The 16232-nt window shown below is 47.1% G+C and overlaps 1 protein-coding gene across 1 annotated transcript in view; it reads right to left on the bottom strand.

Annotated features, from left to right (window-relative positions):
* The window catches only part of LOC146867187 (beta-microseminoprotein-like), a 174652-nt gene extending 162700 nt beyond the window's left edge, over positions 1 to 11952 (bottom strand). Inside the window, exons 1-3 of the mRNA XM_085620392.1 lie at positions 11737 to 11952; positions 10230 to 10323; positions 382 to 484 (exon numbers count right to left, since the gene is read on the bottom strand). Of these exons, the coding sequence (XP_085476518.1) occupies positions 382 to 484; positions 10230 to 10323; positions 11737 to 11952 (413 nt within the window). The remainder of the gene's footprint in view (positions 1 to 381; positions 485 to 10229; positions 10324 to 11736) is intronic.
* Positions 11953 to 16232: the final 4280 nt, after the last annotated feature.

Here is a 16232-nt window from a genome sequence, read left to right on the forward strand (position 1 = left end):
AAGCTACGAGGCACAGGCAGCAGTGGTTGCTCCGCTCTCCCTCTCCAGAATAAAGAAGAGTTACAAATGTACACGGTGTCCGAGGGCTTCCTCATGAAGAAGATCTTTACACTACAACTGTCATTTTGCTTTTTACCTAACACATCACTGCTTTTGCAATGGTGCTCCTCTTGAACAGTGCTTGGTGCCCCTCTGAGGTCAGTTCATGTGTGGGGGCTGCCCCACCCTCCTCCGGTATAAACACTTCTGCTTTAGAGGAACACATGGAGACTCATCGACTCATCTAGTACAGCGCGCTAGAAAAATTAAGGCTGGCACTAGAAGCAGCGGCAGCATTCCTTCTGGACATCATGAAATAAATACATAAATCATAACACTTACAGGGAACAGCATCCTGTGCCTGATGACGAACAGGAGCAAGTCATGCATTCCTTTGTTCTAGTTGTTGAACCGAATGGACGCAGCTTGCCGTCTATGAAGCAGCCTAGAAAACCAAGCAGGAATCAATATTCAGTCGATTCTGCCGTCCAGTTCGTATCTAGCCGGTTCTCTGATTTTCTCTGCAATATCGCATCAGCATTCATACCCATTTGGATTGTTGTATGCTTTTAATGGCATTCTTTTCTTTTCTGGCATTCATGTGTTTTCGTGACATTCATAAAATATTTTTTTAATGAAGCAATATTTATAAACCAGATCTGCTTCCACTGTACATTTCAAGCAGCTGTTACTAATGTGCACCTCAAGGAGACGATGAGAAGGTATGGAACATTTGGTTGAAAGCAGATGCCTCTCAGCAACAGGAGAAAGTGGGCACTCGTGTCATTTCAGTTATTTTGCATTAGTCTTGCTACACAATATTCCTGAAATTATGTTATTACGCCACTTTATGTAGTTACGAGCTGTTCCTATAAAAAGAGCAACTGCACAGGTAGAAGGTGAACAACAAGAATGCAGTCAGTTGCGGTTTGCCGCACTTTCGTTGCTTGTGCGATTTGTTTTGGGCCAAATCACGTCCTTGCCTCTTGAATTGATACAAAGGCACATATAAGGTATATCACCACATGCCGGTTTAGACTTATGCGTAAGTATGTGTCATTGCAAGTTATGTTTCTGAAATTTTGCATATTTACACAACAGCGAAATGTGCACGAAGACCGCTTTCAGAAAGTTCACCGTGCTAATGTATGAATGCTACTCACTGGACTTGTTGGGTTGCATTCAGCTTTGGGGGCTTTTCCACAGTGGACTATTATGTCAACCTACTTACACCGTTTCATTAGTGAGTGCTGGTCCTCCAACGCATATGTTTTCATTTCCGGGCAAACCTATTCAGAACAAGGACAAGGTTCACGGCCATCTTCCAGAAGTGAATTGAATAGAAGGAGGAGATACACTCTTGGATGCTGTAGACAAATCCGAATGGTTCTGGCATCCCATCTGGCCACCAGCGGGCTATAAACACTGCTTGCCCGGGCCAGTACTTGGTTTGCCAGTTCGCTGTCATTTGAACACCAAGGGAACCTATTCTAATAAATAGTGCATTCGCAGAAAAGACAGGCCCAGGAGTTGAACATCAACATAGATACCATTGTCTCTCCAGTCTCGGCCCTATGGACGTGATGTAGAGTTTGATGGAGCCGGAGCGCTGTTGGAAAATGACAGTGTACCTGCCCTACAAACGCGTGGCTCACCTGCCCTAGTTAGAGTTAGGGGAAACAAAGGCTTTCTGATGCCAGAACTACATTTCGCTCGTTGTTGGAAAGTTCTGACCTGTGAGGTTGTCTACCACAAACCGTTAAGTCATGGTATTGTGCCTTGCACTTTTTAGAGCTAGTGACCAGCACTAAATTTCCTTCCTCTAGACGTAGATGTGAGATGACAGGCTAGGGCAGGAACATCGCTCAGGGACTCCCATGAACAGCCAGAAAACTCCCTGCACATCTGGCTCAAATATTCTATATTTTCTCAATATTAAATTCCTGCTTTTGAAAGTGTGTTCTTGTGAAAACACAAAAATTGCTGAGGGGCCACACCAACATGGCACACAAAAAAACTCCTAAAGAGAAGTACATCAATTATTGTCCTCTAGATGGGACTGTAGTGTGGAGCGAATTTTACTACCACATCGCATGGATACTGAGATATCAAAATTAAGTCGACTAGAAGCATAATACTTCCTTTATTTGGCACTTATTACTTTCCCCTTTTAAAACAGCACTGTGCCTCATAAAAAGTGAAGGCGGCATCTCAAGGGAGATTCCTAAGGGTGTGAAGTGGAATCTATCTATTGGGTCCCGGACCTCTCGCCATTGGCGATTTTCTTCAGACTTTGAGCTATCCTCTGAGTGGATGGATTCTAGAATTTGTGGGCTCAACCCATCCATAGGTTTGCTTGACAAAAAATATCAACAAAGCTTTACCGCTTTCAATGGAGTTACCATAGCAACAGATCTACGGAAGAGAACAAGATCCTTGTATGGTCCTCTTCTAGGAGAGTGGAGACAATAGCTTTGCTGACCTCACCAGCGGATGGGTCATCTGCCCTACTTTAAATTAGGCCCCAGGTCTGGTCCTGTATGTCACCATGCTGTTGTGACTTGGAAAAGAAAGATACCTACCTGCCTGTTTAGGCGCTTGACTGCACCTGTCAGGAGGCCAGAAGGAGTTACAGATTCCCGGGATGTCAGCTTGATGGATGGAGCTTGACCTGAAGTCAAGAGCCTAATTCCAGATGTCCAGGAGTAAGCAAGAACATAATCTGGGTTTAAGAGCTACTCCAGCTGTTTTATACATCAAGAAAGGATAGCAAACCACATTGCTCTTTGGACGAGAAAATCCAGACTTATACCACTAAACTATGAAATGGGGAAAGGGAAGGGAGGAACTGCAATAACAGCTGTTTTGTGTGCTGATTTGGCACCCTGGGAGTCTCAACTGGTAATGACAATTCTGTGGTTCATTCATTCAAGCTACTCCGTTCTGTTGCCTTATCCTTTATTGTAATATTTGATAAAAAAACAATAAAATGTTATATAAAAAAAGAGATAGAACTAATCATCCGTGACCCAAGAGGGGCCTGTAGGGTGCCTATGTCACCCCTTTCTTTACTGCAAGAGGGAACAGGACCGTTCTTCCTCACACACATAGAGGTCCATTAGGATGGCGAGCGGAAAAACACCCCGACCGCCATGGAAGCGGAAAACAACCACCCGCCGGCCCCGTGGGAAAACCGGCGGCTAAATTAGCATTAACTGCCAAAAAAATCAGACCGTGGTGGTATGACTCCAAGAATAACCACCCGTAGTGGGTGGGGATGGTCAATATCCATCTGCGGCGGTCAGAATCGCGGCGGAAAAACAACAACCCGCCGCAAGTATACCGGAGACATCGACCCGGAAATTAGTATATCCCCAACGGTCCCACAGTACGTACCGCCATTTCCGACCGCCGCAGTCGCACAATGGGATGAATGGGAGAGCTAGTAGAAGAGCTGAAGCGCAGCCACCGCGGCGGACTAACCGTCAAAAATATGGCGGACGAAGCCAAAACCCCACAAGACGGCCAAAAAGTGCACACAGAAAACTAGACATGCCTCCCAAATACACAAAACACACCCCAATGACACAACCACATGGCAAAACGAAAAAAACAAATCCTAGGTGTGAGAAAGTGCCATCTTTCTTGCATGGTATGCCCCCACTTTTTGCTGAATTGCTGAATGTACTTTGACTGAGTGTGCCCTGGACTTCTGCCAATCAGGTGCCCAGGGCCTATGTTCCTTCCCTAAAACACACAAAACCCAAATTGGCAAACCCTGGCCACATCCCAGTCCCTGGTAAATGGTACCCTAGGTACCCAGGGCCTTATGACCACGGAAGGCCTCTAAGGGCTGCAGCACTCATTGTGCCACCCTTAGAGGCCCTGTACCCTTACACACACACACTGCCTCTGCAGGCTGGGTGTCTGGGTGCAAGACAAAACAAAGTCGACATGACACACATCCCTGTGTGCCATGCCCATCACCTACCCTGCCATGGCATACATCAGCCACCCCTCTAGCTGGGTGCCTTATGCTAATGGTGTGGGCACAGGAGCAGGAGCCCTGTGCCCCTACAGTACCCAGGTCCATTCCTGAGCACTGTAAGTGCAGTGCTGCCATTTAAGAGTACATGGTGCTGAGAGCTCGTCAAACACGAACTCCACAGCACCATAATGGCAACACTAAAGACTGAGAAGTTTGGTATCAAACTTCTCAGCACATTAAACCGACACTGATGCCAGTGTGGGATTTAATGTACCAAGCACCCCAGAGGGCATCTTAGAGATGCCCCCTTAAACCTAACCTAAAATCCACGTCTGCTCTGAGGCTGCCTAGGCTGCCACACAGCAGACATGTTGCTGGACCCCTGGGTGGGAGAGCCCCTGCTCTCCTGGGCCTGCAACAATGCACATCCTCGGCGAGGTGCTAAATCTCCTCCCCCAGGATGGGCAGGGGGAAGCTTCAAAGGCATGACGCCTCTGTGAGCTTCCCCAGGCCACGGCAACCCCCCACTCTGGCGGGAAGCTTTGGCTGGAAACCCCAAATAAGGACAGGGGATGTGCCAGCCTGCCAACCCCACCCCTCAGGTGGGGGAGGCGAGGTGAAGCACATCTCCGGGCTCTCGCCATCTTGAAGATGGGAAGCCCTACCCTAGCAGGACTAGGCTACTGCCCCGCTCCCACAGGAGAGAGGCAGGATAGGGGGTGTACCCACCCCAGGACAGGGACCCATTGGTCCCTGCCCTTCACCTACCTGTAACACCCCTAAATCTAGTATTTAGGGGCACCCTGAACCTTCCTTCCCCAGATTCCAGATTCCAAAATACAAAGAAGAGCAAGAAGAAAGAAGACCTGCCCTTCAGCTGCTAAGAAGAGGAAGACATCAACTGCTTTGGCCCCAGCCCTACCGGCCTGTCGACCCTCGAACCTGCTCCTGCACCAACCCGGCATCTCTTGTGGCCAGCAACCTCACAAACCCCGAAGGACCTGGCTACCTTTTGGCTCTAAGCCCCTGGGACTCCCATGAGTAGAGGCTCTACTCAAAACCTACCTCTAATCCCTGGCAGCAGCCCGGAACTGCGAACCCAGCACACTCTGCACCAGCCAGGCCTGGCCAGTGCCGGAGTGAACAAAGACCACGAGGACGACCCCACGGCGACTCTGACCCCGAGTCCGGCACCCAAAGACCTCCCTCGACACTCCTGAAGAAGCCTGCAGCCTCAGAACAAGGTGCCCCCCCTACCGCGATCAACAGAGGGTAAGGTTTCCCGACACCAAAAGGCACCCCTGCACGCGGCGCCCCGCGGCCCCCTGTGCCCAATCCCGGGGTACCTACCTATCCTCCAACTACCCAACTTACCTCTCGAAGTGGTGGTGGCACCTGAAGAATCCTCGTCCCGAGCTTGCAGTCTTTTTCTAAACCGGAGATTTCCCATTGAAATCAATTGAGCGCCCGAAGGCTCAAAAGCACCCTGCACCCAGCCGCCCGAGTGGCCCTGGCAGTGCAACCTCTACACCTACCTACTTCCCCACTTGCCCTGAGTAAGTGACCAGGAGCCCAGCTCCCACAGCCGCGTGGCTTGCTAGTCAGCAGCCACCAACCAAGGCCCCCCTATCCCTCATAGGATAACATTGGGCCTAACTCTCTCTGCACCCGGCCGCCCTAGAGTCGCTGAGGGTGAACCAACTGTACCTACCTGACCCTGGGGGACCCCTGAGTCTATGCCCAGAACCTCAACTCTGCCAGTCGAGTACTTACCTTTAAACCGATAACTCTATTTTCTTCATAGGGTAACATTGACTTGCTTTTTCCTGAAATTTCTTCTAAGTGTGGACTTTTCAAATCTTAAAATATTCACCAAAAATCAGCCGAGTAACGAAAACGAAAATACTCACCTGCTCTTAGGTGAGCTCCCAGTGCTGGATCTTGGTGCCCAGCACCGACTCTGAAAAATACTTACAACTGTACTTACCAGTAACCCAATTTTCTCCCATAGGAAATCATTGACTCTTTTTCTGTGAAATTTCTTCTAAGTGTCAATTTCTGCAATCTTTAAATATTCTTTAAAAATCGTATAATATCTGAAAACGTAATTACTTACCTGTTTTGGATAAAGGTCCCAGTACTGAGTCTAGGCACCCAGTACTAGATTACAAAAGTAACAAGAACATACTGTACCTGCAACTTGAATTTTCTTCCATGGGGAATCATTGACTGTTTTCTTTGAAATATTTTCTAAGTGTCAACTTTTAAAATAGCTAAATATTGTTTAAAAATCATCACAGTAATTAAGTCGACTTTCATCACTTGATTCTAAGGTCTGACCCAGGACTGAATCTAGGATCCAGTCCTGGAATTCCAAAAGTAATCCTAAAAGCAATCTGTTGCAAATAACTTGAATTTTCCATTGAGCTCAATGCATTGTTGTGTTTAAAATAGAGTTGCCTATTGCAACCACTTGTAACTGCTTACAAAAGTCAATTGCATATTGCAAAAGTATTTATATAAAGCATCTCATTCTGAGAAAGTATATTTTAAATCCAATTGTTGGTTCTAAAATAAAACAAGCATATATTTTTTCTATATAAACCATTGGCCTAGAGTTCCGTTATTGAGTGTGTGAGACCATTTGCTGACTGAGTTTGTACAACAAATGCTTTACACTGTCCTCTGATACATCCTTACTGCTCGACCAAGCTACCACTTTAGAGAGTAAGGTTATATCTAACTTTAGCCTCTGTCAAACCCTTGGGGACTGTGGACTCTGTACACCCTGTACCTATTAAGGAACAGTATATACAGAGCCACCTTCTCACACTAGGACAACACAACTGTCAGCAACACCCCAATTGGACACACCCACATAGCTGAGTATAAATCCAGCCCCTTCCCTGATCACAATCCCTTGCAAAACTCCAGGCGAGAAGGGACACATACTCCAGCTGACAGGAGAGCCAAAGGACACAACATCACCAGCCACACCACACACAGCACCACCATCACCACCACCTCCATTCCAGCACAACTAACCCCCTGCACAACACACACCATACACAGCACAACCACAACCACCACTCACACTCCTGCACCCACAATCACTTTACACACCACACACCATGGCCACACAGAAAATGCCCAAATTCACTGAGAGTGAGTTGAAGGTCGTGGTTGATGAGATAGTCAGAGTGGAACCACAGATTTTTGGTACCCTGGTCCAACAGACACCAATAGCCACAATAACACACTTGTGGGCTAGGATAGTTCAAAGGGTCAATGCAGTAGGGACTACCCCAAGATCAAAAAAGGAAATCATGAAGTGTTGGCATGTTCTGAAGAGGGTGGTCAAGTGGAGGAGGAGCAAGAACCGTGAGTTGGCTCAGAGGACTGGCGGTGGCCCTCCCATTCCACCAAAACCATTCACACAATGGGAGTAGAAGGTGCTTGCCATACTGCATCCAGAGAGTCTCACAGGAGTAGCCGGGGAAGTGGAGGCTGGTAAGTACAAACAAATGACTACCGCCACTCTGCAATGTACTGCCTTGCACAACTACCAAGCTACACCACCTAGGACACATACCATCCATCTGCACCACACACTCCCAAAAACATGGCTCACAGATCCAACATTCACCCACTCCCAATCACCCCAATCATAGCTAACAACATAACCATGGGGGCATGTGTACAGGCAGACAGCACTACAACAACCACCAGCCCCCCCTGGCCCACACCTGAGCAGGATGGAGCCCTCCTCCACCCCACCCAGAAGCATGTGTCAGCCATTACCCAACACTCATCAAACTTACAGGTAGGTAGCCATCTTCCCTGGGAGGGCGTTTGTGTCTGGGAGGGCTGCACTACTACTCCCAACATTCCCTCTGTCCCACACCTCAGCAGGATGGAGCCCTCCCCCACTCCACCCAGGAGCAGTTGGAAGCCATTGCAGTACACCATACAAACTTACAGGTAGGTAGCCATCTTCACAATGAGGGTGTCTGGGGTGGGGGGCCTGCACCACTACTCCCACCCTGCCCCCTGTCCCACACCTGAGCAGGATGGAGCCCTCCCACCACCCCACCCAGAAGCATGTGTCAGCCATTACACAACCCTCATCAAACTCACAGGTAGGTAGCCATCTTCCCTGGGAGGGTGTTTGTGGCTGGGAGGGCTGCACTACTACCCCAACATTCCCTCTGTCCCACACCTCAGCAGGATGGAGCCCTCCCCCACCCCACCCAGGAGCAGTTGGAAGCCATTGCAGTACACCATAAAAACTCACAGGTAGGTAGCCAGTACGTGCACCCACCCATTTTTCACAAATTAAATGGTGCCATATGACAACATCAGCCCTCTCATTGCACAAAGAGGCATACCTACCCATTGCCAAGTACAGTGTGCACACAGGTAAGCTAAGGAAACTGTCACAACCACCAAAGTGTGACACACCAATGCACAAGTAGAAGAAAGCCTGGGCACATTCATGCACAGCAACTAGTTACATGTGCATCACCATGGGGCAAGTGCAACAAGGACCATTCTAAAAATATGAAAGCATGTGTGGTGGAACAAATCAAGATATGCACATGACAGGACAAAGGGATGCAGGGGATGAAAATCGCCAGTCCACGGCCAGATGTGACGTCTGCTAGGTCAGACAAATAAACTATGAGTCCACAATTAAACACATGTTGTGCCAGGCCCTAGATGGCAACAAGTCCCTGTAAACCTCAATTGTGCACGGTTCGCATGGTATGCCTTGACACCTCGCACCATGGACAAGTAATGCTTGTACCACTGCATCATGTCAGGAAGCACAGTACTGCACATAGTCAACAATGTGATGATCTGTCAATTGTGCAGTGTACAAAAAGTGAATGACACACAGCTAACACAAAGCTTGCCAGGTGCACTGCAATGACCATTTCACATCTGACCCACAGGTGACCAAGAACTCACTGCCGAGGACAACAGCAGCAACCTGCAGAGCCAGTCTCCACCCCCGGTACAAGGACTCTCGGATGTTGACTCCCAGGATTCCGTGGACGATGAGCTTAAGGCCGGCCCATCTGGTGTGCCAGGGAGCAACAGGTCCCAGGACCCCATTGTCCCCCCCACCACATCTGCGGCAACAACAACTCCACAGAAGACCCCTGCTGTCATGGCCTGTGCTGCCACCGCCACCACCACCACCACCACCAGTGATGCCTGCAACACCCTCCCTGTCCCAGAGGATGTCGAGCACACACCACCCATGGAGGAGGGCAGGGAGAGGATGCGGGTGCTCACAGTGGTGAGGCAACAGGTCCGTGGCAGCAGGGTAGGTGGGAGGGGCAGGGTCACCCAGGGACACCAGGAGGCTGGGACCCACTCCCTGGAACACATCACCAGAGTTCTGGGTGCATACAAACAGGCCCAGGGACGAACGGGCCGGTCAGACGATGTGTTGCACGAGCTCATCCTGCTGATAAGGTCCATCGACACCCGCATGGGACAAATCGTGGACCTCTTGGGCCAGTAAGTGGCGGTACTGAGGGACAGGCATGCACCACAGACAACACCTCCACCTCCCTCTGGTGGGCTGCACAATGACAGTTCACCATCCTCCCCTGCGCCCACAGAGAGGGGTGAGTCCTCAGACCCCACTGGCCCTGCAGAAGGGCCCCCCCGCAAAACGACGATGGGGCTGTCCCAAGAAGACCCTGGGAGTATCTGGAGGCCTAGCAGTCTCTAACCAGACTTAAAAACAACAGCATTTGGCAGTCAAGAAAATATTTTATCTTACAACTGCAAGATGTAATTTCAAAGAAAGTGAACACTCAAAAGTTAAAATGAGGTTCTGAAAGCTGGCAGCATCTACTTAACGGTGTCCAGGTAGGGTGTCGCAAGATTGTGCTAAAGGGACAGCTTACCACAACGCTTGATAACGTTCATGTTGGATGTCCACCATTTTAAAATAAATATATATGTTAAAAGGTGGAGCGTGCTTATGGATCCATATTACTCGGAGGAAACAGCTGAAATCTCAACAATACTTGAATCTGAAAAACGTAATTGTGGAAACTTTTGAGCTTTAAAGATAATTTTCAAATTCCACTTCAGTTACAAAACATTTGCAAATGCCTGACATACCTTCTTTCATTATTAAATACACTCTGTTAATTAGTAAGATAAGGTTTTTAGTTCCTACCTTTGACGCCAGGCTTCACAGACTCAAGGTAGCAAGCTGCATCACATCCCAAATCTGAGATAATTAAAAGAAGAGAAAGTCCCAAAAGGTATTTCTGAAATGAAAAGTTAGATATTTATTAAAAAATGTTAGGAAGGGGGAATGATTGTTATACGTGGCTCTTTCACTCTAGCTCTTGCATGACCCTCCTGCACAGCACTGAAGACATCGGGGGAAACAGATATAAGCAACACTTATTGTTCTTGGGCCTTACATTGGCCAAGCGCGACATCGCACAACATTGAAGGCTACATCTCCACCCAGTGCGGGAAATTGGAAGAAGGCCTTGGATGGATGCATGTCGGCCGAAGTAGCGGTGTTTCAGGCGCATGGCTGTCCGCAAAAACATGGGAAGATTTGGGCAAGGTGGGCCAAATACCGGGGCATTGACCTGTCCCTCGTTGGGCCTCGGGCAACCCAAGACCCTATTGAAAGACTGGTAGTGAGCTACTCACCGGTCTAATGCAATGGTGCAGCACAAGGATAGGCGAGCAATACAGCAATTTATTTGTGTCACGATTCTTTTTATGTGTATGGTGTGGGTCTGGGGAGAGTAGGGGAGTTTTAGGTCTGATGTTCGGCAGACCTTCACCAGGGATAGAGTACGGTGCCTAGAAATGTTACAATGTTACTTGTATTTGTCCGATATTTGCTGGGCGAACCCGTTTACTCAAAATATACATAAGCGGCTTGTGATCAGTCTGCACCACAAATCTTCTACCCCACACATAACTTAGCATGCAAATAACTCCTTTTTTAATTACTGAGTACTTTAATTCTTGCTCATGAAGTACTCTTGAGGCATAGCTAATGGTGACCTCACCTTCAATGGTATTTTGGGTCAGTACTGTTCCCAAACCATACTTACTGGTGTCCACTGTGATGGTGCAAGGTATATTTGGATCATACTCACTCAATGCTTTAGCATTCGTTATTTCCATTTTAACCATGTCAAAATATCTAGGCAGACATCATACCAAATGAATGGAACCTTGTTTTTTCAACATGCTAGTTAGGGCCTTCATTGTAGTGAAATTCCCAGGGATAAACCGGGCATAAAACCCGCAAACCCCGATAAATGAGCACCGTCCCCCCTTATTCTTGGGTCTAGCACACTGTACCACAGCCCTAACCAACCAAGACCTTGGAAAAATGCCCCAACTCAAGATACTTTGTCCCAGAAATGTAATATCTCTTTTCCAAAACTCACATTTCTCTTTTTTCGCCGCACCCCATTTAAAAAAAAATGTGAAGTACAGATCTAAGTGCCTTGTCATGATCTTCTACATGCTTGGCGAAAATCAAGACATTCAGGGACAAGAACTCCCTGAACATTCTCTAAAAGTTGGCGCAATATGCGCTTAAAAACCGAGGAGGAAGATGCCAGGCCAATAGGCATCCTACAGAATTGGAATGTGCAAATTGGTGAGTTGAAAGTAGTGTAATGGCGAGGCATATTCTCCAATACCACCTTATGGTACGCAGATGCCAAATCGATTTTGGAGAACCATTCAGCTCCTCCAAGCTCCTCCAAAAGATCACTAATCCTGGGTAGAGGTTGGGAGTCCAACCAGATCTCCTTATTGAGGCTTTTCAAATCAATGCACAAACGCTTGTCAGCATTGCGTTTGCAGGTCACAACGAGAGGGTACTGCCATAAACTGGACTCAATCGGCTTAATCATGCCTTGCAAATTTTCCAGCTCTTGTTTGAGATCCTCTCTAAGGCTGAATGGAAATGACCTAATCTTATGTTTGACAGTAATTGCTGAAGCCAATAATCTTTCTCAAGCTGGTAGAAAAGATATTAACCCCTTCGCTGCTAGGTCTTTCCGCCCGTGCTAAGACTTTTTTTGGATATTTGGGGTAGTTTGCACTTAGACCCCTGTAACTTTTTGACCACAAATGGCATCCATGCCAAATTTGCGTCCTTTTCTTCGAACATCACGGGGATTCTAAAGGTATCAAGGGGTTGTGGATTCCCCTTGGGGGAACCCCGAAATTAGCCAAAATACAGCAATTTTTGAAAAATGGGAAAAATGGTCTGCATACGAAAGCGTCTGTTTTTTCCCCTGCAAATGGTATCAACAAAGAGTTTATGGGGCTGAAATCACAATTTTCCCAGCTTTTAGGGACTGAGAGACTTTTGTCAGAAAACCAACATTTTTTAAGCAGTTTTCGCATGTTACTGGGACATAGCCTATTTTTGCTATTTTTGTGCTTTCAACCTTCTTCCAGTTAATGGTAGAAATGGGTATGAAAGCAATAATGGATGCTGGAAAGCTACACATTTTAGAAAATTAGACATAATTCTGCGTTCAGCAAGGGGTCATTTGTGTGGATCCTTCAAGGTTTCTTTATAGAAACTAACAGTTGAAGATAGGAAAAATTGAAAATGAGTTGAAAAAACCAGCCATTTGTGCCAACGTTTTCACCTGTAACTTCTTCTAACTATGACAGATGTTTGAAAGGAATATACTGGCACATCCGCTGGATCTGTTTGCTTGTGGGAATATATAGGACTTGCAGGTTCATCAAGAACCCGATTAACCCAGTGCCAATAACTGAGCAGCATCTTGCAATGGTTTTTTATTATGTACTGGGTATTTAGCAATTCATTTGGGAAAATATATACAGTGAAAAATCGGGTTAAAAAACACCTATGTATTTCTGAAATTAGAACAAAATATAGAGTTTAGAAACAGTGGGTATTTGCACATTTCCGAAATTGTGAGGACCCATACTAGCATGAGAATTATAGGTAATTTTTCAAAGTGACTTCTTTTTTACATATTGTCTTTGATTTGGAAGGCAGCATTGCATCGAAATTCAATAGGTAATAATAGTTGCTCAACAATTCTGTGTTACCCTATGTCTCCCGATAAAATTGGTACCTTACTTGTGTAGGTAGGCCTAGTGACCGCGACAGGAAACGGCCCAAAACGCAACATGGACACACCACATTTTCACAGTGAAAACGGACCCTTTTTTGCAAAGTGCCTAGCTGTAGATTTTGAACCCTAGCTCTGCCGGCACCTAGGGAAACCTAGCAAACCTATACATTTTTAAAAACTAGACACCCAGGGAAATCCAGGATGGGGTGACTTGTCTGGCTCTCACCAGGTTCTGTTACCCAGAATCTCTTGCAAACCACAAACTTTGAAAACAAAAACAAATTTTCCTCACATTTCTGTGGTGGAAAATTCTGGAATCTGCATGGATCCACAAAATTCCACCCACCTCGCATTCCCAAAAGTCTTCCCAGAAAAATGGTAACTCACTTGTGGGGGTAGGCCTAGTGCCCGCGACAGGAAATAGCCCAAAGTGCAACGTGGACACACCACATTTTCACAGTGAAAACTGACCCTTTTTTTGCAAAGACACATTTTTCGCACATTTCTGTGGTAGAAAGTTCTGGAATCAGCATGGATCAACAAATTTCCTACCACCCAGCAGTCCCCCAGGTCTCCCGATAAAAATGGCACCTCATTTGCGTGGGTGGGTCAAGTATCCGTGACAGCCAAGGGCCCAAAACATATTGAGGCACCATCAAAATTACCTATCACAAAACAACCTGGTTTTGCAAAGGGGGTCACCTGGGTTTTTGGCCCTGGGCTCGGCGGCCATCTTGGCAAACCTACCAAACCAACACATTTCTGAAAACTAGACATCCGAGGGAGTGTAGTGAGGTATGACTTGCGTGAACCCCCCAATGTTTTCCTACCCAGAATCCCCAGCAAACCTCAAATTTAGCTGAAAAAAATCAAATTTTTCTCCAAATTCTGTGTGGGAAAGGTCTGGAATCTGCATGGATCCACAAATTTCCTACAATACAGCGTTCCCCCAGGTCTCCCAATAAAAATGGTACCTCACTTGTGTGGGCGGGTCAAGTACCCACGACTGGCAAGGGTCCAAAACGTATTGAGGCAACATCAAAATTACCTATCACAAAACAACCTGGTTTTGCAAGGGGGTCCCCAGGGTTTTTGGCCCCGGGCTCGGCGGCCATCTTGGGACACTACGAAACCCACACATTTCTGAAAACTAGACATCCGGGGAGTCCAGCGAGGTATGGCTTGCGTGTATCCCCCAATGTTATCCTACCCAGAATCCCCTGCAAACCTAAAATTTAGCTGAAAAAATCAAATTTTTCTCAAATTTCTGTGGGAAAGTTCTGAATCTGCATGGATCCACAAATGTCCTATCACTCAGTGTTCCCCAGGTCTCCTGATAAAAATGGTACCACACTCGCATGGGTGGGTTAAGTACCTGCGGCAGACAAGGGCCCTATACTTATTGAGGCGACATCAAAATCACCTATCACAAAACAACCTTGTTTTGCACGGGGAGTCCCCTGGGTTTTTGGCCCCGGGCTCGGCGTCCATCTTGGGAAACTACCAAACCCACACATTTCTGAAAGCTAGACACCCAGGGGAGTCCAGCGAGGTATGGCTTGCATGGATCCCCTAACGTTTTCCTACCCAGAATCCCCTGCAAAGCTCAAAATTAGCTGAAAAAAAACACATTTTCCACATATGTTTGAGTGGAATCACCGTGCCGGCACAAATGTCCACCCAGCGTTCCCCTTGTTCTCCCGAGTAACATGATACCTCACTTGTGTGGGTGGGCCAAAGTCCTGTGACTGGGAAGAGCCCAAAACATAGGGAATAAGGATATAGCACCAAGAATTCTAAGCGCTACATTTGATTAAAAACACGTTTTTAGGCACTTCTGTGCCGGCAAAGTGATCCCACGCAAGGATGTAAGGAAAAAGTGATTTTTGTCAGCTAAATTTGAGGTTTGCAGGGGTTTCTGGGTAGGGAAACGTTGGGGATCCATGCAAGCCATACCTCATTGGACTCCCCAGGTTGTCTAGTTTTCAGATATGTGTGGGTTAGGTAGGTTTCCCTTGATGACGGCGAGCCAGGGCCAAAAAAACAGGTGCCCTCCCCCCAAAACCAGGTAGTTTTGTTATAGGTAATTTTGAAGTCTCCACAGTACAATTTGGGAAATTTCCTGTTGCAGCCACTATGCCAACCCACACAAGTGAAGTACCATTTTTATTGGGAGACCAGAGGGAATGCTGGGTGGTAGGACATTTGTGTCTACCCAGTGATACTACAACTTTCCCACACAGAAATGTGTGAAAAATTAGTTTTTCAGCAAAATATGAGGTTTGCAGGGGATTCTGGGTAGGGAAACGTTGGGGGATCCACGCAAGCCATACCTCGCTGGACTCCCCCACGTGTCTAGTATTCAGAAATGTGGGGGTTTGGTAGTTTCCCAAGATGGCCCCCGAGCTCGGGGCCAAAAATCCAGGGGACCCCCCTTGCAAAATCAGATTAATTTGTGATAGGTAATTTTGATGTCGCCTCAATAGGTTTTGGGCCCTTGCCTTTCGCGGGTACTTGACCCACCCATGCAAGTGAGGTACCATTTTTATCGGGAGACCTGGGGAAATGCTGGGTGATAGGAAGTTTGTGGATCCACGCAGATTCCAGAACTTCCCACTACAGAAATGTGAGGAAAATGTTTATTTGTTTTTACAAATTCTGAGGTTTGCAAGAGATTCTGGGTATCAGAACCTGGTGAGAGCCAGACAAGTCACCCCATCCTGGATTCCCCTGGGTGTCTAGTTTTCAAAAATGTGTAGGTTTGCTAGGTATCCCTAGGTGCCGGCAGAGCTAGGGTTCAAAATCTACAGCTAGGCACTTTGCAAAAAAGGGGTCCGTTTTCACTGTGGAAATGTGGTGTGTCCACGTTGCATTTGGGCAGTTTCCTGTCGCGGGCAATAGGCCTACCCACACAAGTGAGGTACAATTTTTCTCGGAAGACTTTAGGAAATGCGGGGTGGGTGGAATTTTTCAGATCCATGCAGATTCCACCACAGAAATGTGAGGAAAATGTGGTTTTTTGGACAAAATTTGAGGTTTGCAAGGGATTCTGGTTAACAGATCCTGGTGAG

This window comes from Triturus cristatus, chromosome 1_2 (genome assembly GCF_964204655.1).
Source record: "Triturus cristatus chromosome 1_2, aTriCri1.1, whole genome shotgun sequence".
Lineage (NCBI taxonomy): Eukaryota > Metazoa > Chordata > Amphibia > Caudata > Salamandridae > Triturus > Triturus cristatus.